Source organism: Betta splendens, chromosome 15 (genome assembly GCF_900634795.4).
Source record: "Betta splendens chromosome 15, fBetSpl5.4, whole genome shotgun sequence".
Classification (NCBI taxonomy): Eukaryota; Metazoa; Chordata; class Actinopteri; order Anabantiformes; family Osphronemidae; genus Betta; species Betta splendens.
Genome location: NC_040895.2, coordinates 12,891,783 through 12,917,534, shown reverse-complemented (window position 1 = coordinate 12,917,534; position 25,752 = coordinate 12,891,783). Strand labels below are relative to the sequence as shown.

General features: G+C 46.5%; 1 protein-coding gene across 8 annotated transcripts in view; it reads right to left on the bottom strand.

Annotated features, from left to right (window-relative positions):
- pcdh15a (protocadherin-related 15a) overlaps positions 1 to 25,752 on the bottom strand; it is a 132,354-nt gene that overhangs the window by 41,862 nt on the left and 64,740 nt on the right. For 7 of the 8 annotated variants that reach the window (XM_055502430.1, XM_055502434.1, XM_055502432.1 and 4 more), the window contains 15 exons: positions 25,304 to 25,423; positions 25,072 to 25,182; positions 23,620 to 23,790; positions 21,003 to 21,111; positions 20,755 to 20,867; positions 17,936 to 18,142; positions 17,799 to 17,819; positions 16,259 to 16,393; positions 13,927 to 14,076; positions 12,650 to 12,843; positions 12,254 to 12,386; positions 11,945 to 12,024; positions 8,017 to 8,110; positions 5,352 to 5,480; positions 783 to 1,088 (listed from right to left, as the gene is read on the bottom strand). In XM_055502430.1, the coding sequence (XP_055358405.1) occupies positions 783 to 1,088; positions 5,352 to 5,480; positions 8,017 to 8,110; positions 11,945 to 12,024; positions 12,254 to 12,386; positions 12,650 to 12,843; positions 13,927 to 14,076; positions 16,259 to 16,393; positions 17,799 to 17,819; positions 17,936 to 18,142; positions 20,755 to 20,867; positions 21,003 to 21,111; positions 23,620 to 23,790; positions 25,072 to 25,182; positions 25,304 to 25,423 (2,073 nt within the window). The remainder of the gene's footprint in view (positions 1 to 782; positions 1,089 to 5,351; positions 5,481 to 8,016; positions 8,111 to 11,944; positions 12,025 to 12,253; positions 12,387 to 12,649; positions 12,844 to 13,926; positions 14,077 to 16,258; positions 16,394 to 17,798; positions 17,820 to 17,935; positions 18,143 to 20,754; positions 20,868 to 21,002; positions 21,112 to 23,619; positions 23,791 to 25,071; positions 25,183 to 25,303; positions 25,424 to 25,752) is intronic. The other variant, XM_029175151.3, reaches the window with a different exon arrangement.

Here is a 25,752-nt window from a genome sequence, read left to right as displayed (position 1 = left end):
CCTTATGTTTGCATTAACAGAGTGCACATCAAAAACGTCTTTTGCACATGCGAGAATATTTAATTTGACTCAAGTGAAAATGTTGACTTGCTGCTGGTAAAGTACAAGTCAAAGACTCTTTGACTGGGAATAATCTACAGCACAGATGTACTACTCTGACTCGCCAAAGTCAGTAGGTTTCATCTCGGAGACTGAAGTGTGAAGGAAGTGACGTGCAGAAGTCTAAATACAAGCGGGAGGCTTCGATCCATGGATCTGAGCTACGTCTTCACATTTTATATTGTGTCACCTTTGCCATTCATTCACAGATGCGATGTTATTGTACGCGAGATGAATCGTATCGCTGTGCTGCTGTCACTCACGCCTCCTCACCATCACTAGTGGTTTAACCCTCTCACTCACTGTGAAGCCTGCGAGCCAGGAATTACTCGCCCCCTTGACGTGAAGGTTTGAAGAAAAAAAAAATCTACATTCGAGAGTTATATTAATGTTCCTCATGCGAGATGCAGAACGAGGCTCTACTAAAGCCTACTTATGACTTGGAAAATCCAGCTTTACGTCTTACTCTGTTTGAGTCTAAAAATGCCCAGAGAGCTGTCACGATGGGAGAAAAGAGAAGCTCTTTGCGGCGTATACAAGGCTGCGCTTGTATCTGACTGTGTAAAGGTTTCCATCTCCAAGCATGAGCTAAGGGATGCTAAATGTCTGTTGTTACAAACACCCGTCATGCATTGACTGCAGCTGCAAAGGAAACAGAGAAGACAAAGTAGAGGAGTACTCACACTTAGCTTCAGAATCACGAGTCCCACAGGGCTGTTCTCAGGTACGTTCACAACATAGGTCTGCTGAGAAAACACCGGGCTGTTGTCATCGATGTCCATGACCTGGATTAAGAGGGTCAAAGTGGTCCGACGCGGGTCCACCGCCCCATCCGAGGCCTCTACCACCAGGTCATACTGGCTCCTGAGCTCCCGATCCAGAGGCACTTTTGTGTAGATGCTGCCATTTCCAGTGATTAGGAACAAGTTGGGATGATTCACGATCCGGTAGCGGATCTGGCCGTTGGCGCCTGCATCTGGATCTGTGGCCTGGAGACACAGACGTGATCATAGGGCTTTGTTATCCTTGGGCAGTGGCATATAAGACAACATGGCAATATTAAATAAGGTGGTCGTAATGTTACAGAATGCACTATGGCCATTATCTTACACTGGACTGGGGGACTTGAATATGTATATGTATATGAATATGTAAAGTCCAGTTCCCCCCAGAAAGGCTGAATAACCGGCAACCTCTCAAACACCAAGAATCCATTTGCATACATCAATATCAGCGCAGGGAGATAAATATTCACAGATACAGAGCATGCGAATTAAAAACTTTGGGGGAACAGCAGCTGCCGTGAGTTAGACATGATCCGTTACACGATCCATTAGAGCCCGGCTTCATCTCAACGCCCGTCATATTTACACAGGCTCTGGTTACAAAGCCATGTAAGAGCAGGCTGAAACAACTCCTACATGCACGACTCTCGTCTGATCTTCTATACACTGAGTTCTGTGTTTGTCACTGGTGTCATATGTTCAAAAGGGCTAAAATGTATTTTTTTGTAGCATGTAGTGTTTAAAAGAGGACTCGAAGCTGAAAAGTACAAACAAATAAAACAGTGAGCTTAAGACAGACACATGGTGCTGTTCTGTGCTGATCTGATGATCCTTTGGGGACACGGAACAAAAGGTTATTGGTTTTTCCAATTTTAATTCCCCTGAGAATATGTCAGGTCATGTGTTTGCTTCTTACCGTCTCCAGCCCGGTGGTAATTCTTTGTATTTTTTCCCTCTGAATTACAACAAAGAGCCCAGAGAGGGAGGCGCACACGGAGATCAAGCCACATTTCATCTGTCTGTTTGGTAATAATGTGTGAACCTCGGTGCAAGTGGGGACAGACAGCGAAATCGAGGGAGAGGAACAGAAGAGGCAGACGCAGGACGGACAGAGGGAAGCTGCCCTCGGTTAAAGACTGGTGGATGTGCAAAGCCGAGGCTAAAGATCACGCCTCAGCTTCAGGCTTTTGCAAACCAGACCCCTCTGTTTTGACATCATGTCAATACGCGCATATGGATCATTTGGTTTCTGCAGTAATTACATAAGAACAGTAAATAGAAGGCCCGTTGCCTTGGTGTAATCCAATTAATTCACAGACAAAGTCAAATAACTAATTTGCATGTGTCTGGGGTCCCTGGAGTACAAGTCGTACAGATCTATTACAATGCATCAACCTGGGTCCTGCAGCAGAGGCTGTCAGACGCGAATGCAGGCGCTACTGTAGGGCTCTTTAGCCTTCGGGTTTGGGGTAGTGCCTCACCCAAAGGACCGGACCGCTTGTACCTAAATTACAGCTAAAGCGCCTTCGTGTTGAAGATCATCTGGGAAACGTGGACATGGTTTTTCAATCACTGTCTTCAGGTTGAGGCCACTTATTGTGACACAGCGCTGTGTACAGTAGTGGCTGTATTTGCTGTGGGAGCGCTGGAACATCCTCCAGGTGCAAGTGGTTGCAGCACAAGAAGAAGCTTGAGCAGGTGGGCGAGTTTTTTTAACTTGAAATACAAAAGTCCGTATTTTTTTGTATTACTAGAACAAAACCAAAATAACAACTTTATATAGGATTAAAATAAAGCAAAAATAATCCTGAATAAATCACATTATGCTCAGAGCCTCATTAGCCACAATTGTGCCTGATGCCTACATGATGTGTCTGACGCGGATGCTGATCGCGTTCCGCTCTGGTCATCTGCATCCCCCGATTACAGCTCCCAGCCACGCTCGCGCATAATGAACGTGTGCTGTGTAGGATTTGTCAGTCACAGGACAGACGACTATTAGCACAGCTGGCAACGTTGTCAATCGCGATAACCCCGCGAATCATTTCCAGCCGACGCGCGTGTGTGTTTATTAAGAACAGGTGTGAACCACTTCCAATTATGCTAATCCAAAATGCTTCAGGGCCGGCGCTAAGCTACTTCACAGCATTATACTGTACGTTTGCAGCGCAGCCCTCTTCCCTGTTGTTAGCGGTGTTATTATGCCCTACCTGCACATTTAAAGCATTGCAGGGACAACAAATTGATTTGTGTGCGAATTGATTAAGTAGGCACACATTTAGAGCCTCGCTTCCTATGAGCAGTTTGCACTGCATCCTTTGGCTGGTTTGGCTGTCAGGTGACTGTGCAGGCGTGCTGTGACAGTCAGCTGTAGGCTGCGGCCTGATACGAACAACATTTCTTCAGTCAGAAAAACTTGTTTTGGGCATGTACTTGCACGAGGAGCTCTTAAACGCATCCACATCAGAAGATGTTGTTTAGGCCCACGGATAGAGCGCCGGCTGTTACAGAGCATTTGTCAGCCTATCAGGACGGGTGATGAAACCTGGCGAAATCCTTAAGTGGTCTATGCTGAGTGATGATGCTTCAGCTTCAGAGCTTTGCCTGTTTTCAACCATTGAATCGTGAATTTGGAAAATGGTCAGGTGTATCAGGCTCCTTTTATTTCCACTTTAAACTGATTTATTTGTTAAACCACTAAATACTTTGTTTCCCAAATTCAGAAAACTCCCATTGTAACATCTGTTCATGTCTATATTTAATATTCTGCTTGACTAAAGGTGTGAAAAAATCTCAGAAAGTGACATTTTCCTATGTATTACATGCACTTTGACACCTTGAATTCAAATGCCACATGATTAAATCGCTGAAATAGGCCAGAGCCGGGGCCCAGAGCTGAGCGGCCGCTCTCTCACACATGGCCTGGAACCAAAAATAAAATAACTCTGAAAGACAATAACACTTCAGAACCCATTACAGCAATACTTCAAACAACCATGAACTGCTTGTTGCGCTCGAAAAGCTACAACGTCTTGAAATAGCGCACGACTGGCATGAGCTCTTCAAAAGCACTTTAATACAAAATGTAATTTTTGTAAGTTAAAATATGAAATATTTTAGAAATTCATCTCTTACATTTTTTAGATGATGACTAAAATAACTATAACTGTCCATTTCTGAAAAATATTGTACAAAATTGTAAAGATGCAATAAAAAAAAGGATGGAAATGGATCTGTCACATGATCTGATCTATTCTGTGATGATTTGTGCAGATCTGTATCAAGTTAATTCCTTGAGACCTAATAAAACATTCCCTCCAAAAAACAATGTCCATCTCTCCCCTTTATCAGATAAAACAGGCAAAGCGGTGCCTCTCCATGCTTCTGCGCATGAAAAGTAGGTTTGTGATGAGCTGAACGCTTTAAGGCCCAGCTTCAGATCAAGATGGCAAAAGGCCAGGTAAAAAAAAGGCGCTGAGGCAGGAGAGCGAGGGACGGTAAGGTGGTCCAAACCCGCTCACGCTGTTGGCTGCATTTCTAAAGAAGCACTTAGGAGGGAGACTGACGGTGGCTTTAAGTCATGGAAACACCAGAGTCCCTTCACACGTCCTTTTGTCTAATTTCACAGTTCAGGAACTCACAACATTTTATGGTAGTGCATTATTAAGATGCTTGTGAATATGGGATTTTAAAAGTATATGTCATAGGAGCCGACAAATGAGGCTACTGTACCATCATTATGAAGATTTACTTCCAAACACAATCTTGTGATTATTGTGTTGACGAGGTCTGTTACTGTATAACTTTTTATACTTTAAAAAATAAAACCTTAATTATAGTTTTTATGGCGTAGTGAATCTTTATCACAAAGCACTGCTGGGAGATCGTCACGAGTCAGACCAAACTCTTTCTATACATTCAAGATGCAGCGTCTGATATTTTAATAGAGCCCCAAACCCACGCATATCCTCTCAAATATCCGACTTCTGAATCCTGACTCTAACTTAACTGTGAACCCCACTGTGAGTGTCAAAGCAATGCTTCAAAACACTTGGCAGTAAATTCTGGAGGTTTAAATCGGGGAGCGAAACTTTATAGGGAACATAGGCAGTGAATTCAGGATCACATGTTTTGCACCCGTGTCCTGTTCGTGCATAATGATACAGCATGTCTCCTGTGATAATTGCATGATTAATACACTGACACACATCAGGCCAATTAATCTGCAAAGTTAATTAGCAAAACCTGGCTGCTCAGTGGAGCTGAACCGTGCCAGACAACGGGGATAAAGCTTCAGGTAAAATCTGCCCAACAAGATTAACCACGCGGGAAAATGTCCGTAATAAGGCACAATAACACTGAAAAACCGAGGTACAGCAACGGCTGTGGTTCATATAACACATGTGGAAACAAACGGCTGCAACATACTAATAGAATATTTACCATCAACTCAAACATTGCACTTACCGTGACTTGGCCAACAAACAAATTGGCCTGTTCCTCTCGGACGGTGAAATTAGTGGGCATGGTGAGGTTGAACATGGGGTCGTTATCGTTGACGTCGGTGACGACTACAATCACAGTAGTGGTGGACGTCTGAAAAGCAAAGTTTCTCCAATCATATATATACATAAAAGCATATGAAAGACAACAAGAAATGTGCTCAAGACAAACAGCACAGTTTACAGCTGTGTTTTTATGACATTAACGCACAAAGTCGTTTTCTCTCAAGAAAAGTGTTGATGAACGCGGAAAACTAGAATTTATTTAGGTCAGGCTGTTTACTTTAGCTCTAATACCTTACAGCAAAACGCACCATTACGCTCATAAATCATTTCCAGTGTAAAGAAAACCGTCAAAATCCATGCGGGCCCCTTCACGCATCCTTTGGAGAAGCAGCTCCGTCAAATGTCAAGTTGTCCTTCAAGCTGCTTTCAAACCTTTTAGTTATTACAGAAAGAAAACATGGCAGATAGATGTGGAGAACACCAAGAAGTGGAAACGCTTCCTTGTCACGCCTTTAATCGGTTCCTTATCTAAAACTGCGCGGGCAGATTTACGGTCAGTTATGCTGACGCTGCGTTTACTTCCACCGAGGAGAACAAATGATTACTGACATGCACATAGATTCAACACAACACTGGCATTACATAATCTACAAAGCACATCGTGTTTGCATGTTTTTGGACAACGTTCTGGTATTCTGCTGATATCAAAGTGGGCAGGTCAAATTCCCTCCAGAGTCGGCTCATTAGCATGGCCGCTGTGTACCACTGTAAAACTGCTCACCTTCACACAATGACACAGTCCACACACTGACAGCCCCGCTATAAATCAACACGAAAAAATGGCTGAATGTCTTCGTGCGGTGGGATGAGGCTCTATGCAAATAATGGAGTAAATGGCCTCCTCTGGGGTGGGGTGGGGTGTGATGGGGTGGGGGGAGTTGGCCCTTGCATGAAAAAAACCCCAGAACTTCCCAGAAGACAGCTGTTTGAAGTCGCTCAGGCAGATGAGACGTTCAGCGGCGCGACACGAACGCGAGCGACCTAGTTAATGTCACCTTCATCTCGCCGTCCACTGGGAACCCCCTCGCCATCGCTGTTGCCTTTAGTCAAGATCGGGAGATGTACATCATCGGGGCCTCTCGCGTGCGAACCGTGCTGACAATCACCACGTTCACCGCTACGACGGCCACGTGCGGCGCGAAGCGGCAGATCGCTGTCGGTGCGAAGATGGGATGTGGTGATTTGTCATTTCACAGAAGACCTGAAGCCTAATTATCATCCCCATCCTAGCGTGGGAGTTCTTATCAAAGCCAGAACTCTATGGCCATGAGTGTGATTAATGAGCATGCCACTATTATTTATTTATCAGAGACAAAGACAGGGCTCCGTGGCGCTTCCTTTAAAGTGGCATCTAACAGAAAGTTGCGGCGACTGATGCCATCGGGCTGTTGGGAACCACCTTCTCCGGGAGCGGAATCCAGCATCCCTACGTGAGCGGCTAGGATTTGATCGCAATTAACGCCCGTGCTGTCGATAATACACATTTGGAATTGGTCGCACAGATCAAAACTATTCTTTTACATGCATGAGTCCACATTCAACAAGTATTCTGAGTGCGTGTTTGTGAGCGTGTGCGGATGGAGCAGCACCAAGGGGAAAGCATGTCTTGCTTTTACTCCTTAAGTCATGTTCCCATGGTTACCAAAGTTCTGCACTAATTACACATCCAAATCCCTGGTGTCCCCCTGCTTTTCTCTGCCTAGCTTGCCTCTCACTGCCCTATTTTGAATCCTTCCCCTTTTCCAGCCCTCCTCAATCTGATTCTCGGAGGCTTCCTCACCTCCAGCCTCTCCCCCCCATTCACCTTTTTCCCCGTTGGGGCAGCATTTAGCCCACACGAATCAGCTGCTAATTTACTTAAGTCGCTCGGTTTGCACAGGCACACACCAGACCTGTCCTTCGGTGTTAGCACGGCGGGCACCTGTTGCCTCACTGTGTCGGGTGAAGCCCTAGCTGACATTTATTCACTCTTTCCTCGCAGTTCGACCTCTCTGTACTTCTGCAGGTCTGGGCCAATTACAAGCATATGTGCACCTCATGCGGCTCCACTTGACTCCTGCTCCGGTAAGAGGAGTCCTGGATGCGATGCAGGTGCCGGGGGGGAGGGGGGCGAGGGGGGTCAGACCACGTCATTCTTTTGACAGCTCGTCAGGTAATGTCCGTTAGCTATCGCGCACGGCATCTTAAAAAGCAGAGCGCGCTTCACCTCTGCCTGGAACAGAGACGGCTGCACGAGCAAAGCCAACGAAGGTGACGTCTAATTCAATTAAGCCTGTTTATATGATTATCAGCTCTAGGTGCGAGGAGGAGCAGCCAACTCTCTTCCAGTTATCGCGTCTGCTCCGCTCTATCTCTAGGCGACGTTACAAAGACAGTCGTGAGATAACACATACAATGAGGTCCTGCTCAAATACGCGTGGATGCAGTGAATGAACATCAACTTTCCTCTGAATTTGTGCCAATGGGCCACATTTATAAACTATGAATCTTGTATGAAGTGATTTTTTTTTGCCATCAAACCCTGTAAAATTAAGCAGGCAGTTTAATAGAAGGTTGCGTCTCACCCCTTCAATATGGCCGTCAGAAGCAGTGACAATCAGGCGATACTGATCGGTGGTCTCTCTGTCCAGAGGTTTGCCCAGAAGCAGAAGGCCAATCCTGCAGAGACACGTGAGAGAGAGAAGCCGCGTTTCATAAAAAGAGCAGCAAGGCACCAAAAGCTTGTCAGTGTAAAAGTAGAAATAACACTTGAGATTTGATCAATACTTTTGATTGCTTCAGAGTTTACAGTGGGAAACCTGTGGGATTTTTAATCTGGGCTCTAGACAAAGTACACGGCCGACGCACTAAAAGATTCATATTTTGGGTTAGCAGCCCTCCTGCTTGTTCACAAGGTATAATTTGGCGCCGCGTCATCCCAAACACAAAGTGGATGCATTCCCACTCAGAGCACTGAATTATCTTTGTTTGCACACACAGGCGAGCCAGACACGCGAGTCAAAGAGCACACACACACACACACACACACACACACACACACACACACACACACACACACACACACACACACACACACACACACACACACACACACACACACACACACACACACACACACACACACAGAGATAATTCCCGCCGCCCGGCTCAGGAGGGGCTCCGCCACAAGTGCAAACGGGAGGAAAAGACGAATGCATCTGTACGCACCGCTAGATTAATGCCCATCGCAATTCCCTGCTGTCCCCTTGCTCCTTCACATTTCTAATTTAAAGCTCCCGTGGCCAAACAGCCCAAGCAGAACCGGCCCGCTACTTTCGCCCTGCAGCTGCCGCCCATAACTGTCAAACCACAGAGCTTCGTCCTCAAACATGTCGCGCAAATTAACGGAATTTCAATTACTATTGTTTATTCCCCTCCCCCCTCCCCCCAAACACTTTGCCCCCCGGCGGACACGTGGCTCCACATCCAAAGCGTCTGATGATTGGTGGTTCAAGAGGGCAAAGACTATTTCAAAACAGCATAAAAATGCAGCACACCATCCTTCAGCGGCTGCTGGGCTCATGTTTATTTATGCGTACGCGCAGGAGTAGAAAACAGCCCTCTCTGCTCAGCGCGCCGCGAAGTAGAAGGTGCAGGAAGGTTTGATGCGTGCTCGATAATGAAGATGTACAGTGATAATTGTCATAATTACTGGTATAATGATGATGATCTTAATGTTGATGATGACAAAGATTAGAATGATTAATGTCACTCCTCCAGCCCGGGGAGTTTATCCCTTCCTGCTAGAGTGCTGAACTCCACTTGAGCGACTGGGTCTGAGCGGTTCACTGATCATGTGTGATAACGTCCTGCCTCCTCTCCCCAGTCACTACAAATGAAAAGATGTTGTCAGACAGACGGGCTACTGTTAACAGCACCGTCTAGGGTGGCAGAGTGCTGAGGCTCGGGGCCTTATCCATCCCAGTTGATATTCCCTCGTGCTCAGATTATGTCTGTACATGGTCAGGTGGAATTGATGGAAAGGACATTAGTTCCCGGTGGTAAGAAAGTTGTACCAGAGGTCAAGTGCAGGTAGATAAGACGTGGGCTCGAGCATCCAGAGACGCAAACATTCATATTTCTATGTTACACCTTTTGCAAAAGTGTATTTATTCCATGCGCATGTGTATTCATTTAAGCATTACTCCGGCCTGCAGCTCAGTGCTGCGTTTCAGGCTACAGCAAAAACGTGTCTCCTCTCCTGAACTACTTTTCAATTTCAGCTCCATTTTCCTCTTTGAAGCCGGACTTTTGGTCGGGGCGCGCTGGAATGCACGTACGCACGGAGGAAAAAGCCCAGGTGTCAGAGTTGGCGTAGCCTCTGGGCGAGTTCCCGCGACACCGAGATGTTGCAATAAATAAGCCCCGGCTTCAGAAGTGATGGAGTTATCAGGCGAGAAGGCAGAACAGTGGACGGAAGCATGTGGCATTGCACTGGTGCAGCAGTGAACATTCACACAGGAACAACAACTCTTTAGTACTTTTAGTACTTACCTGCATGAACACATTAATACCTTGATCATTTCGTCATATGCAGTATTTCAAGGATCATCAGGTGCATCCATGTTATTTCTAGTACATAAGTACCTACTTATCAAGCACCTGGTGCCTGACAGGTTCTCAGCCACTGATCCTGCTCACTACTATAATGGTGAATGAATGTGAAGCGCCTCCACCTCCCTCAGGGGAACCTGTCCCATTTATAGGGAGTTACAGACTGGAGAGGACCATTACTCATGATAGCTGGATTGAACAAGCCCCATATGTAGATCCGGTCTGCGCATGCAGCAATGCAGACGTCTCTCTCCTGAATCGCACTGGAGTTGTGAAGGATTGATAAATGAGAGTGTGAAGTGTGGCGCTGTGCGTTGCATGCTCATCAGGCGCACCAGCTAATCCTCACGTGCACCACCGGCACCTGCTTTAAAGTTACAGTCTCTAGGTTTGTGAGAGCTCAATGCAGGATTTTAATATTTCTGCTGCACAAAGGACACCCTTTTTTTCAGTCCTGTTTGGGAGCATAGTCTCCTGTTTTGTTGATCTTTATATATCTGTTTCTTTTCCTTATAGTGACACTCTGGGGCCATAAAGTAAATACACCAACATAAAACAAACAGTTTTAACACTGTGGAGGCGATTACGAGGAAACCGAAGCCGGAGATGTGTAGTGCTGCAAAACAGCTTGTCCTTGCCCAGCTGAAAGAGTGAGGATGCAGACAAAAGAGGCTTTAATCAATTAGAGGGAAACGTGCCTGGCAGGGCCCTGCATTTTCAGTCTCCCCACGTCTCTTCCCTCATTTTTTGCTCCCTTGTTTAAGGGATAGTAAAAAGCCCTGACCGCTTCAATATTTTATTTCCGTGCTTAAGATGCCGGAGTGAGGTAGGATTTCAGATGCTGATGCTGCTCGTTAGGGGCAAGGTAAGGTGTTTGTGTGCCTTTTGCTCCCTCACAAAAAAAAAAAAATATTTGGTGCGTTATGGCCTGGGCTCTCACACAGCAGGGACGGAACCGAACCCCAGGCATCACGAGAGAAATCACAGCGCTTCTGTTAGGAAAAATATCTACTTAAAAGTGAACAGTGCACCCGTCAGGTTGTTCTAAACATGCACAAGTCTGGAGGTACATGCTCTGTTTTGTTCCACTGCCTTGTCAGGAGATAATTTCCTGCCTTGTTAATGTGCTTTAGATTATCAGTTGACTTATGCGGAGAAGAGTGGTTCCATAGTCAATAGCTCTATTAGTGCAACTACAACTACTGTACAAATCCATATGTGGCAGGAAGCACACGAGGCACAGTCCATCAGTACAGTAAGATATGAAGGCGAGTCAATCTGAAAACTGTCAACACGTGATTCTCGGGGTCTCAATGCCCTGAGTTTGTCGCAGAGAAAATAAAGGGACGCACTTCACCCAGCTGCTTTGTCCTCAGTGGGACCATCTTTTGTTCTGTGAGGACAATGCCCTCAAACACACCTCCAGGTTACGTAAGAGCCATTTGTCCAGGAGGAAGATTGATAGAGCGCTGCGTCAACTGACCCGGCCTCCACAATCACTGGATCTAAATCCATTTACGACGGTTCGGGATGAGTTGGACCGGATATTGAGGGAGAAGCAGCCAACAAGTGTTCATCACTCCTGGGAACTCCCTTCAAGATTGATGGAAAACCGTTCCAGGTGACTAAGAGAATGCCAAGAGCGTGCAAAGCTGCTCTGAAGACCTGAAAACATATCCTTGTAATAAACCTGTCTGCTGTTACAACCGCACATCTGTTCCCTGGTCATTACATCCTTCCTTATGTCATCACTTCATCTCAGATATACAGCATCACCAGGGAAAAGCTAATGATGGTCACATGCTGCCACGTCCTCCTAGGAAATTATGGGCAAATATCCAAACACGTCTGTATTGTTACTGTGTGTTCATGTGTTATTGCAGCTTTTACTGAACCTACGTTTCAGAGAGGTTGAAGACCTTCTGGGAATCCCCACTCACAATGCGGTACGTGATCGGGTCATTTTCTCTGTCCGTGGCCTGGGGAGAGAAAAAGAAACACACAACACAGGAACCTGAAGGTCACATTGTACCACTGAAGATAAAGGTTAAGAGATACAGCAGCGGAGCAGACAGTCAGCCGGACACGAGTGGGCTGGAGAGAGAGAGGGGAGGAAAGTGCTTCACAAGTGCAACGATGTACTAAACATCAATATGGCAGTTTATGCCAACTTTAAGTTGAGTTTTGTGATACAAGCCTGAGCCTAACCTGCAGATTGAGCAGGATCGCGCCGGTCCTCATGGCCTCGCTGATTTCCAGGTTGTAGGTGAGGAGGGGGAAGCGCGGCGGGCTCTGGTTGTTGGGCGGCAAAACCTCAATGTACACCGTCGTGATGGAGCTCCTGGCAGGAGGAGAAGCCCACGTCAGCGCCACGCTCTCGACGAGCACGCGAGCGTCGCATTGGCGGCTTACTGATGAGTTGGTGAAACCGGGCTGGATCGATTATTTATTCATCGAGCCGGTGTCGGAAGTGCACCGACATGAACGCGGCCCGACATGAGGTTAAGTTTTCATTATGCTTTGTGTAATTATGGGAATTTGTGACCTTTGTTACGCAATCTCTCATAACAGAACTCCCACAGCACAGGCTCCATCCTACTTTACCTCCTCTGCATCGGCGGCGCGTTGTCAGAGGCCCTGACTGTCAGCGCGTAGGACTGGCCCACCATTAATGTCACACCGGGTGCCACAGTGATGTGTCCAGTGCGGTTATTTATGACGAAATCTCCATGGTCGCCAGTCAATATCTCATAGGTCACAATACCGTTCAGTCCTTCATCCGCATCCGCTGCTGATAACTGGGAAAGAGAGGTGGGAGAGGACAAATAACGAGTTGGTATAATATCCGTATGAATATCCTTTAAATGTTCTGGCTTGCTCCAGCTTCCCTTCCCTTTAAGCCAATGATTCAGGGCATCTTGCTTCCAGTAATTATAAAAGCCTGATGGTATATTTGGCTTCATATCCTTCAGGCCTTGAAACTTTAATCCGAGCTAGCCAGACCTCCTTTTTAATGCTCCTGATGCTGGAGTAAAAGCCAAAGCGGCGGCATCCTCAGGGGGCCGACGGCTCTCGTAAACGGGTTAGAAAAATCGGTTAAGCGGTCATAGCAGACACTGCGTGACCCCTGGCCTCATTTCACGAAGGGTGAATCGGCTGGTTTTTAAGAAAGATTAAACTTGACCTTTTCAGTGTCTGACATCTTTTTTTTTTTTTTTTTTGCAGGGGCTGCTCTGCGAGGATAGATCAACTGGAAGACGAAAAGATCATGTGCTGAATGCCAAATGAGAGACAATAAAATAATAGAACTATCCGCATAAACGGATGAAGCGGAATGGGATTAGGGGCTTTACGTTTTGAAGAAGAAATCTAAATGTTATGTGCTTGTTTGTGTGCTCACAACACTCTCGTGTTTGTGGGATAAAGCTATTTGGTAAAAGAGAACCAAGAGAGGAGGAAGACGACCCCTGTAATAGAAGAAGGGCAATGATAACATCAAAACGGGTCCAAATCCATTATAATAACCAACATAATGATGTATTAACCAAGAAATCCTGTTTGAGGACACACAAATCTGTTTATGTCCGGCTGAATAATGGTCATCAGCGATGCGTGCCACAGTGAATTCAATGTCATCACCACAGCAGCTGATCTGCTGGATAAAAGCTTTCTGCAGCCTGTCCACTGAAGTCAGAGGTAAAACCCCACTCTCACAGACTTGTCTGTCACTGCTACAGACGAGGCGAAGGGAACTGTTCCAGGGCCTGTCAACGCGACGAACCAGGTCGCCGTGGTCGTTTGCTGGGAGCATGAAAGAACGCGTGCGGGAGATGTTCAGACGGAGCAACACGCTGCAGCAGGAGAGAGGAGGGATTGATTACCTGTAGCACCAACTGCCCGGGCTGCATGTCTGTGAAGACTTCCACGCTGTAGGAGACCTTGGCGAACGTGGGCGTGTTGTCATTGGCGTCGATGACCAGGATGTTGACAGTTACTGGGCTGCTCTGCTGGACGCCGTCCGACGCCTCCATCTGTAAACGCAGCAAAGGTGTATTTAAGCCTTGGAAAGCGAACACACATTTACCTGCTGGAGTAAAACACAGAGGGGCGAGTTTGTTTTGTTCGTTGTTCGACCACAACTGTTCAATCAGTTACGCTGCTCCTTTAGAGAAGGTGCATTATTCAAACAGTTTGTGGCAAATGAGGAAGTAGAACGAGAAAAAGTAAAGGGATCCAAATATCGGCAGCGACAGAGGGAAGAGACGCATGTTCCCGTGGAGGAAATTCCAACTCGGTGCCGATCCAGAAATGACACGTTGCCGGTTACACTGTACCTCAGCAGGGTGCCTTTACTACCAGCTAAACATTCAGGGTGATGGTGCTGCACGGAGAAGCAAGATAACATGTACAGCACCAGCGATTTTCTCTCCTATCAAAGAGTTTCTGTTCCCCAGCCAGGAGAAAGATGCCAATGTTATTTTTTCCTGGAGCCAACGGAGCACGTTCCGATTCACTGAGTCATCACCACCGTATGTACTGTACCAACACATCCTTAGAAGCAATTGCGAGTTTTGAAGCGCAGACACACAAAGCAGATGTAAGCGACGGCACCCGGCTCCTTATCCACCACCTCCTTCCCCCTCACACACACACACACACACACACACACACACACACACACACACACACACACACACACACACACAAAGAACAAAAACAAAACAATCTAAGAAGCACGATATTTATCTAAATTGGATCTTTGTGCTTTCTCTCCTTCCAGTTTAGGATACGCAGAGTAATTAAACAATCAATTTGATGCTAGTGTTCAGGACATGACTTCTCTGAATAATGATCTGCAAAATAACATCGTTAAGGCCAAAGCACAAGCTTCAAAGCCTGCGTGCTGCTATCTAGTAAACATGATGTTACTGGCTTTTAGCAACACGTCGTAGCATTCACATGTAACATCTGATAACGCAGCAAGCTAACATTATTTCACAACAAGCTTGTGCTTATTTTTACAGATGCTTCGACACGTTTATAACTTCAAAACTATAAGATGTGGACCTGATTCTACAGGTACATACAGACAAAAACATCATGACTCCTGTACAATCAATCAATTCCTTTCACCACATGCTGCACAGAGAACGCATATAGCCTGCTTGGGAGCCTAGTGCAAGAACTACATTAAACATCATCCAAGTTGATTATTGTGCGTGATGAAAGCATCCGTGCCTGCGAGCAAACAGGTGATATTTTACTAATGTAGCGATAAGTGGAGTATGTAAAGAGACTCAGGTCATCAAAAATACATAAGCTGCCTTTAAGGCGTTTAATTCACAGCCGGGCCCTGTGAAACAGATTCAGCAACAAGCACTAAAATATTCCGCAGGCATTAGGCGCTATCTTTCCTATTCTGGGTGGAAACTAATGCGAATAAAGGTTTAGTGATTCAGACAACGATGCCGAGGATAGCCGAGGAAGGCAAATAATCCTTCACGTCTTATTTTGGATGCGGTGACGCTTCTTCAGCAGCTGAAGGCACCGTGAAATCCAAAACTGCTGTGTTCACACTGTTGGTTTTCTCTGTAATGTGCAGTCAGGGTGGATCCTGAGCTTCTTTAGCACTTAAATAGGAGACGCAAAAACATCATTGGAGCTCCTCGTAACTCGAAACAGTAGAACGGAAAAGAGAGATGCTCCATAAATAAACCTGCTCCCTCGTCGGACAAAAGGGGTAAATGTGCACCCTAGCAATAAACACGTCTTCCTTTCTTGAAGTGCCGATTCCCCAAACACCACTACGGGCCCGACCACTCGTAGCACTGTACACTAGAAGAGCACTGAATCCAATCATCTCTGTTCAGAAACGCCTGCCCTCTTCAGGGAACCACTCCCACAGAGCTCTCCGCACTGTGAGCTCACTGTCGGGTAAATCCAACGGAATCTCCCCGGATGGAGGGAGCCGCTCTAATTCCCAGACGCTGCCGAGCATGTGGGCTGCACCAGAACAAAACCCTCTGTTGGTTGATTCTCCATAGTAACAGCCAGGACACTGCTGGTTGACCAACAATGAAGGTCGCGATGCTCTTAAAGTGTCAGGTCAGCTTTGTGTCTGCAGCGAGCTAACCTGGCTTCTATTTATATGTACGAGCTATAGGAAATGTGGGTCACAGGTCTTGAAAAAGCTACACTTGGCATGTGACCTACCGTGAAGGTGTAGAAGGTCTTCTGCTCCCGGTCAACCGGTTTGAGGAGGCTCAGGTAGCGGATTATCCCAGTCGGGGTCGCGCTGAATATCGTCGTGTGGTCGTTCAAGGTGATCCTCAGCATGGGGTCTTTCGTCTTTCGAAAGAGAGATGTACAAAAAGAACCACGTTACCATGGCAATGCGAGTGTTTCATCACTTCCCCTCCGAGGCGCAGCTGCGGAGCTGAGGAAAGCCATCAAACAGTGCGTTTGGAGCTGAAGAGTTGAGAAAGTCATCTGTCTCCTGTCGCCGGGAAATCGGCGGAGAAGGAAGCTGCAGTTAGAACCTGAAGGATCGGAAACAACTGCTGCTGAAGCACCAGACCCGATGCTGGCCTCAGATCCTTCTAGGGAAGTGTATTTAACCGATTGAAACCATTGCTTTCACAGGGAGTGGGCAGCCCAGACACTAAATAAGCCCAAAAAGAGCCGTTCTGGTTAGTCTGTGCAAATGCACCTGGAGTCCACTGAGCTGCGTTACTGTGAGTTGCCTTCGATTTATGTCCATCAAGGAGTCCTCTTAGGAGAGTTTGGTAAACATCAGGATTGGGTGCCTTATTGATTTTGTTATCTCTGTTTCGACTCCATTTTGATTAGTTAAGCTTTTCCAAAGACAGAGTAAAGAGAAATGTCGAAAGATGAACCTACAGGAGATTTGTTCTGTGTGTGTGTGTGTGTGTGTGTGTGTGTGTGTGTGTGTGTGTGTGTGTGTGTGTGTGTGTGTGTGTTCTGGATGAAGCGAATGTTCAAACCACCCCAAACCACAAGAAAAACAACACAAAACACTCCACTCTGATTTTTGCTTGATTTATCTACACACACCCATCATTTCTAGAGACCCGATCAGTATTTATTTCAAATTCTGAAGTACCAGAAAGACATATGTTAAGGTGTTGCAGACAAACAAGTTGTTTATCTTTCGAATAGTTTCAAAATTGCTAATTACACAGTGAGATTGTCTCCAGCCATGATGAGTGCTCTCAGTTTGTTTACGCTTTTAACAATATGCATGCTTTAACAGTAGGGGTGTCCCGAGTCAATTTGCGGAATACAAATCAAGCTGGCAGAGGCTTTTTCCAGTGGATCGCAATTTGCCATAAATAGCATAAACACATCCGATCCCTTTGTTTAATACAAGTGGCTGCGCTGCAGGTGCGGCAGCCGTGGAAGCGGTTTGACTCTCTGCATAGCGGAGGAAAGGGAAGTTGCAAGTTTTATAAAGACGTCAACACTCACTAAAGCAAATATTGTAGGAACCAGCTGAAGCTGTGATAAATGTTTAATGCAGAGCTGTTAAGGCACAAAATTTCTGAACTGGCTCTAACGATAGACTTGTACTGTTGACTTGCTGCTGCACAGGGCAACTGTGGAATGCAGGGAAACAAATGTTGGTGTTGGGTTTATTGTTCATTTTTATAATTATCTCAGACATTTATTGGTCGGGACATCCCTACAGTTCACTCCATGTGCCACTGCATGTGAACGCACCACCTTTACCTACAGGTTTAGCACCAGGAGCCAGCTACAAAGGTAAAAAAACACATCTGGATCAGCCATTAGACAGTGGGTACGCGCCACGAACAGAAATAAACAAGCATGGGTGGACATGTGAACAATGCAGGGCTGCCCTCCCTCTACCTCCTCGATGTCGTTATCCAGAGCGATGATCTCCAGCGGGGACGTGAGGTTGGCGCTGGCAGAGATGGTGGTGCCCACAGGGGAGGCCTCGCTCACGTAGCCCTGATAGGTGGCGAACTGGAAGTACGGCGCCTGGTTGTTCTCGTCCAGGATTTCGATGATAAGGTTAGCGAAGGCCGGGAGGGGGTGACCGTTGTCCTGTTCAGCCTGGAGGCGACAACAAACGCAGCCGCGGTCAGTCTCGACTACAGGACACAACACTACAACGCCGTCCGCTGGGAATTTATTGATACGAGGTCACGATGACAACGTGGACGTGGCACCGGAGACACGCGGCCCAACTCCTACTCCTCCGCAGACTCTGTGCCGACTGAAAGGGATAATTCCTGAGTGTCATTTCAATTACAAAAAAAGCTACACTGGCTAAATTTAATCAGTGGTCCACTTAGGATTAGGTCTCAGTAATTACCAGGGCACTTAACACAAATACCACCATTTTGCAGGAGGGAGACAGCAATTAGCGTCTCTTGCTACTTCATCAAATGAGCGACCAATGGTCCAAAGAGGCTGGACGGACACCGCCAACCGAGTCCGTGGTAGAAATAACCAGCAAAAACGCGCCTAACGCCACAAATATGACAAACCATTCATGTTAGAGTGCAGCGCACACACGAGCCTCCGGAGCTGCTTCCCCCGAAAACACATTAGTCAAACGCTCATGCAGCTGCATCCAAAATCAGTTTGTATTTGTGTCACGCGCAGGAACCTGTGCCCAACTGTATGACACAATCGCCGCAATGTAAACAATCCTTCCCCTTCAATGTTCCAGCCCAGTTGCCGGGTAACGCAGCACATTGACACAAATTGCGTTGTCTCAGCTATTCAACTCGATAAAACCAACTATTTAAAGATATACCTTAGCGAGCGTTTACATGCGACCACCGCGGCCAAGTGACACCGAACATAACGAATGGGGTCCAGTCAGGCTGCCACTGCGATGGTTCCCCTCCTCAGCACATATGACATCTATTGCCTCCCACACTGGGACGCTTAAGGCTCTCAAAATACAGATGGAGAGGGGGAGTGAGGCAATATCAGTTTGAGCCATGACCTGGAACAAATTCTGCACGTTGGCTCAATTTCAGTGGGCTTGTGTGTGTCGACTGTAGCGAGGATATGCAGATATGGAGACTAATAGGAAAACAGTTCTGCTGCTGAACATGAATAAAAGGGACCAGGAAAGTCTCCTGGTCCAGTACTGTACACGCCTGCTGTTATTGTGATCACAATCGCACAACAGTCTGAGTGTCTTCTAACTTTTCCACCGTTTATCAGATAAAATAAACGCCAACGCCGGCCTGACCCCGAGATCCGATCTGGTCACTCGGCACCTGGAGGAAGGCGGCTCCCGCTGACAGGCACTGTGTGGGTTTCTGGCTGCTCTCCCTCTCTTCACTGCACTTTTACGCACACATTTTCCTGCGTGTGACAAAGAGCAGCATGGGATTACAGTGCTCCCTGGAGATTTAGCTCTTTAGTGCTGTCCCTGTTTCTGCGAGGTGGCGTTAAACAAGCTGCCAACACACAACACAGGCCTGCACGAGCCTCGCTGTCGCTCCGTCTTGATTATCCCGTCCTGACTCCATCATCCTCAGCATGCCACGGCGCCTCTCTTTGTTTTGCCTCTTCCTATATATCCTGACTTTCTCTTCATCTCTGTCGGTCTTTATCATCCGTCTTCATTTCATTCTGGTCATCTTGGCGGATGCGGCTGCATCAGGATCAGTGATGACTTTTGAAGAACAACAGATGTGCTTCCTAAAATATGCTGGGGATGCTGCAGCTTATCCCACCGTTTGCCTATTTTTATTTCCTAAAGCATTAGCTATGTACACGACAGTATGTGCAGCTTCAGAGCACAATTCTCAGTTACCTTCCCCTGAGTCCTGAAGCGACAGTCTCTCCACCTCTCTATGACTCAGGTAGATAAGTCTCCTACCATACATTAAACACACACACGCGCGCAAACACACGCACACCTGTATCCACCTTGGTCTTTTCCTTTGCCTTTGAACCGCCTCCCATCCTCCTGCAACACACGTTTCTCTCCAACGCATGCAAAATGCACCTCGTATGATCAATCTCACCTTCCTCTTTGCGGAAAACAGCTCACCCTCTCATCTCTTAGCTCCTCAGCTATCGCAGTAAGCAGCAGGTTGCGCGGCGCTCAGAGGTGCCTGGAGGTTAGTGATGGGTGGACGGAAAGTTCATCTGCTCTGCTGCTCTGCACCGGCACCACTGAGACAATACCTGACTCTGCTCTAAATTAGGATTCATGAGAGTGTAGCAGCTCCATCCTCCTGCTAGGTCCATAAATCATAATGTCTTTTTCATCCCCATCTCTAACGCGGCTGAAGGTAAGGTTAATGGTCTTCAGGACTGAGGTTATCTACAGGAGGAGGAGCAAGTAATGATGCAAAAGTTATGGGGATGTTGCACCACTACACAAAATCACAAGAAAAGGGACAATGTTAAATAATCCTTTGATTAATATGAAGTAGAAATGGGAACAATTATTTACAGTATTTTAAGTTGAACCACAGTAATTAGGGATCCATCCAATTCAGTGGATGGATGAATATTTGTTATTTATGCATATTTAGATTCCCTGCAGGACACTGCCATCTGGGAGTTAATGGCACCAATATATTAACGTCTTGTTATAGTTTACACCAGTGATGCAGGCACTTAACACTTAGAAACCAAACCAGATTCTGATGATGCAACATTCAGAGGCAAGAGTCAAAAGCGGGTTTTACCTTAATGATGAGCGTGAACCTCTGATAGAAATCCCTGCTAATAGGTTTGAGAACACGCATCTCTGCAGTGGAGGTGTTCATGGAGAAGAATTCTGCATATGTCATAGGTTGACCTGCGCAGGAGAAGGAAACAATTACAGGTGTGGATTTAATACATTTTACGGCATTATTCAAGATTCAGAAGTCAAATCGCTGGAGCGGAGGAGAGTCAAACGTGTCAAATCAACGGCGGTACGTGACGAACGTACCAACCAGGATGTAGTAAAGGATGCCGGGCCTGTCGGACGGCGGCTGGATGTTTCGGTCCATGTCCACGGCTCGGATGGGGGGCGTCACGTTCAGCGGGTTCAGTTTGTTCTGCAGTGCAAAGCGAGGGAGTCAGTCAACAACAGCGCAGGGAAATCAGATGCAAATCTATTTAGATCCCGTTGACCGTGTAGTTGTGGCCAAGACCTGCATGGAAACGCTCCAGTGTTTCCAGTGTCATCAGAAAATATGATCTGTTCCGAAAACAGTGTGTGTAATATATTAATAGACTGAGAACTCTTTAACTCGTCGGTGTGACTTTTGCTTTTTTACATGAACAAGCTTCTGCAGAGACGACGCCGCGCTCTCTGCTCTGTGGTTTTGAAGCTTCCCACTGACTCTCATGGACACTGAAACGCCCTCATACTGGTGCTGGGCCGCAGACTCCCCTCCACATGGCTGTAGTGACGCCTCTGTGTCCTGTTTTTACACCTCTGGTCACCAAAATTATCCAAAAACACACACATTTTTTTCATTTCTGCACCTAGGGACACATGTATCCTAGAAGCATAACAGTACTTAATTAATAAGCCTGTGCTAGACCATTCCGTTATCGTGCTTCTAAATACCTCTGTACAGTTGCACATCAAGGATAATCCGTCTGTGGTGCTGTAGGCCACTCTTCGTGCTCATGCCCATGCAGACATCAGCACTAATTACCCGACGCTACCTCTACACTCCAGCACCAGCATATGGCTAAGTGGGAATATGTCTTGCACGTCACATTTAAGACAACGTCTCCTAATGCCTCCATATGGTTGATATCATTTGCCTGAGCACGCTAAGAGGCCCCCACCAAAGTTTCACAGCAAACACAGGCCCATGGGTAACAGCTCTCTGGCAGGAAGAAGCCCTCCACCAGGAGGTATATTTATATCCCTCTGCTCTGGAGTAATCCTTACAGCCCTCCCCAACTCGCCCTCTCACTTTTACAATGTCTGGAGGTGCGCTAAATCAAATCCCCCTAGCTCTGCACAATGATTATTAGCTATAATACCCTCCTCCAGCAGTCATTATCCTGGGACTCCAGAGCCCACATTATATCCCCCCAGGGTAAAAAAAATAAATACTGATCAACTTAATAATGCCTGTCTAGCCATTGTGATTAATTACAATACACTCATCAATTATGAGTAGACAAATCTCCCCATGGACAGATATGTTAGCATAATGGTTGCACTGCAGAATGAGGAAAATAAAATATCAGCAGCAAAGAGACTGAAAAGCACAGTTAATGTAAGACAGGCCTAAAATTATGTCTAGTGTTAAAGTGAAGGGAGGAGAATAAATGTCACCCGACGGACTGAACGCATCGACAACATCTTGGAAAGAAATTATGTAAGTAATGTTTAATCGCGTCCTGATATATGCAGCGGAGGGTAATTGTGCGATCTCAGACCATCGTGGCGTGAAGCTTTGCGAGGTTGAAACCCTGCCGTGCTCGGAGGGGGGAAGGCGGCGAGACAGGGAGGAGAGAGGAGAAAAAAAGGTTTCTCACACTGATGAAAAAGGTTTGGGTTTGTGTAGCTGATGCTCCCAGGACCTGCATACTTAGCAGTCTGAAACCTTTTATCATAAATTATACATCGCATGGGCGAACTCCGAAAGGAGCAGTCTGGACAAACAACTGGGTGATTACAGCAGCTGTCCCTCATCCACAGCCACACATTTGCATGCACCTGTACTGCTCCGCTCCTCAACTGGACACCTCAGAGTCAAACTTTTGTTTTGCTCAACATCTCTCCATTGGTGCCTTCCTGTGTAGACCGTAGCTCCCATTTGCCTGTAGACCAGTTATGTAACAGCAGAGCAAACAGACATGTGCTTTACTCAGGTGCAAAGCTTCCTGCTCAGACCACAAACGGATGCTCGGACCAAACTCAAACCAGGCAAACAGTCAGCAAATCCAATCAAACCTGAGCCTGTGCGGCCCAATCCCATTCAACGGCGTTCAATCCGATCCCCTAAAGGCTGGTCTAGACCACGGGTCATGACCATGTTATCAGGTTGAAAGCAGGACTAAAGCTTAACCAGCTCAGCGTTTTACATGAACGAGTTAAAGTTGCAAAGGCGGCCAGAGGACCGCTTATCTGCAGCTCCACGGCAACACAGGAGACTCGTGCGAACGGAGTAATTGTTGGTCTACTCTAAACTATTTCAATTCATTTAAGTTACAATCTAAGTTATTCAATTATGTCCCTGCACAGAAGTCTGAAAAAAAAGATAAACTGTGAGGGCTCATAATCGTTACTGATGCTATTGCTTGTTCTTTTCATCTGAGTCTCAACCACCTCCCTCTCCCGTTTCCTTGCGTCTATGAATTCCACTGGTGTTTAGCTGTCATCCCGGGTCAACTCAGCCTTCATCTCTAATTACTGGTCCAACGGACCAGAAAATGCGGCTAGAATTGCCACGCTGAGACAAAACAACGGCGCCCACTCGGCTTCCGGGGAAGCGAAGCAGGGCAGAAGCAGACAAAACAGGCGATTTTTGTAACAGCTTAACTTCAGTGCACACCTGTAGCACAAATGTATATGAATTCAGGGTCCACCTTCTTACCGGATCGGTTAACTCGGGGATAGCTGCTCGATAGGTGACGGGGGTGCAGTCGCGCGTGTTGTTGACCAGCACACACGGCAGGAACATGGGGCCCAGGTCGTCTCCGTCCAGAACGTCCAGCGTCAGCGTGGTGGTGGCCGTCCGTCTGTTGGGGGGATACGGAGCGCGGTCCTGCGGGGGAAATCAGCTGCTCTCACTGGCAGGATCACACGCACAGGGAATCCGGTGCATTGTAAACAGGGCCACGTGGCACTCAGACATAAATGAATAGGTTAAAACTATGACCGGCCTCAGCCGCTGTTCCTGAGTGTTTAATATACAGCGTGAGTGGTTGTGGAAGCTCGCAGACACGTATTAATGTTTTTATAATTCGCTTGTTTGGCTCCAGGGAGACGCTTCTGGAACAAAACTCCTTTTACGCTGAAAGCATTGTTTTATTGAAACACTATGTAGAGTACAATAAAAAAAATAGCTGCTAAATCAATCACTCAAACAATAGGGCAATGTGCGATACAGTACCATCCAACCGCCTGATTTATGAATCACTACACAATAAATTCAAATTCATGGCAGACTTTATCAACTACTGTAGACATAGAGTTCAAAAGATCCCACTTGGAAGAAACCTATTGATGCAGTCCAGAGTGCGTCCAACTGTGACAACCTCAAACTCGACCGAACAGCTCTCGTCCTCCACTGTGCATTTTACTAAAGGTTTATCTTAAGGGAATAGTTCTCGGCGATAGAACACATCTTGACAGCGGACATCCTTAAAGATTCCCCCCTCGCTGTGCCGTCCCGAGAAGCAGCACGACACTTAAAAGATTTGCGTTGTCAGTGTGGCTGAACTCTTGACACAAACAGCACATGGTTCTCGTAAATACCATGTCACCGCTCTGACGTCCTCTGTGGAGGGAGAATGAAATCTCGCTGAAGGAGCTCCTGCCGGGCTAAAGGGGTGAGTCTTTTGCTCCCTCATGCAGGAAATGGAGAAAGCAGGGGGTGGTTTGACTGAAATGATTAACTGTCATGCACCACTTTACCTCTTCCAATTGATGTAACCGGGTGAAACAATAACTGCTTATTTGGGTAATTGATTCAAGCATTGATAGAGCAGAGCCTATGTAAATTCATGAAGACTTTCAGTCTTCACAGTATGAAATGTTCTGCAATAGGGGGCCTTTCTAATCATGTTACTCTATGAAAACATGAAGGAAAACGTGTAAATAAATCCTCCAAGTCAAACTGAGCTCGTATTAGTTCGGTTCAACTTGTTTGTAGGACGACTTGGCATGTTGGGATACCTGACCATGTTAAAATCTACTAAAAAGCAGGAAAAGGAGAATGGGTTTAACAGCAAACTACTGACTGTGTTTAACATAAACATACATTAAAAGCACAGACACACAGAATACAAAGCACATCCACAGACTGTGCTCATTCCCTACTTACATTGGCCTGCACCAAAACCAGGTAGCGCGTTCTTTCCTCATAGTTCAGCCTCTCTGCCAGCGTAATGTATCCTGAAAGGGTGTTTGCAACACTCACTGTTGCGTTCGACATCTGAAAAACAGAGCGAGTCGATATGATAAGACAGAAGGAAAGGGGCGTTTCAGCAGAAAGTCACAACCCAGAGGGAAATTTACAACACGGGGGGCGTTTCAGGCAATGACTGTCCACGTACCGGGTCATTGGGGTTGTAAATGATGCTGTATTCTATGTGTCCATTGGGCCCGTCATCAATGTCTGTAGCTCCATTATTTCCTGAGAAGCCAGAGAAAATAGTTGTTCCAACTGGTGTGAGCTGCAGGAAAACATGAGAGAGAGAGAGACAGAGAGAGAGAGAGAGAGAAAGAGAGAGAGAGGGGGAGAGAGAGAGAGAGAGAGAGAGAGAGAGAGAGAGAGAGAGAGAGAGAGAGAACAAAAAGTCAACAGACCTGTTTAAGCACATCTGCTCAAAGCTGAGAGCCGTGCATTCAGCCATTACTCTTAACGCAACAACATTTATATCAAAAATAGCAAATGCTGCAGTCAGCAGCAGCTTGAAGTCTCATACTAGCAGAATAACACAAAGTAGGTGTGAGAACCGCTGCTGTTCCCCAGAGCCCTCAGCAAAGTCCACAGGATCAGGCA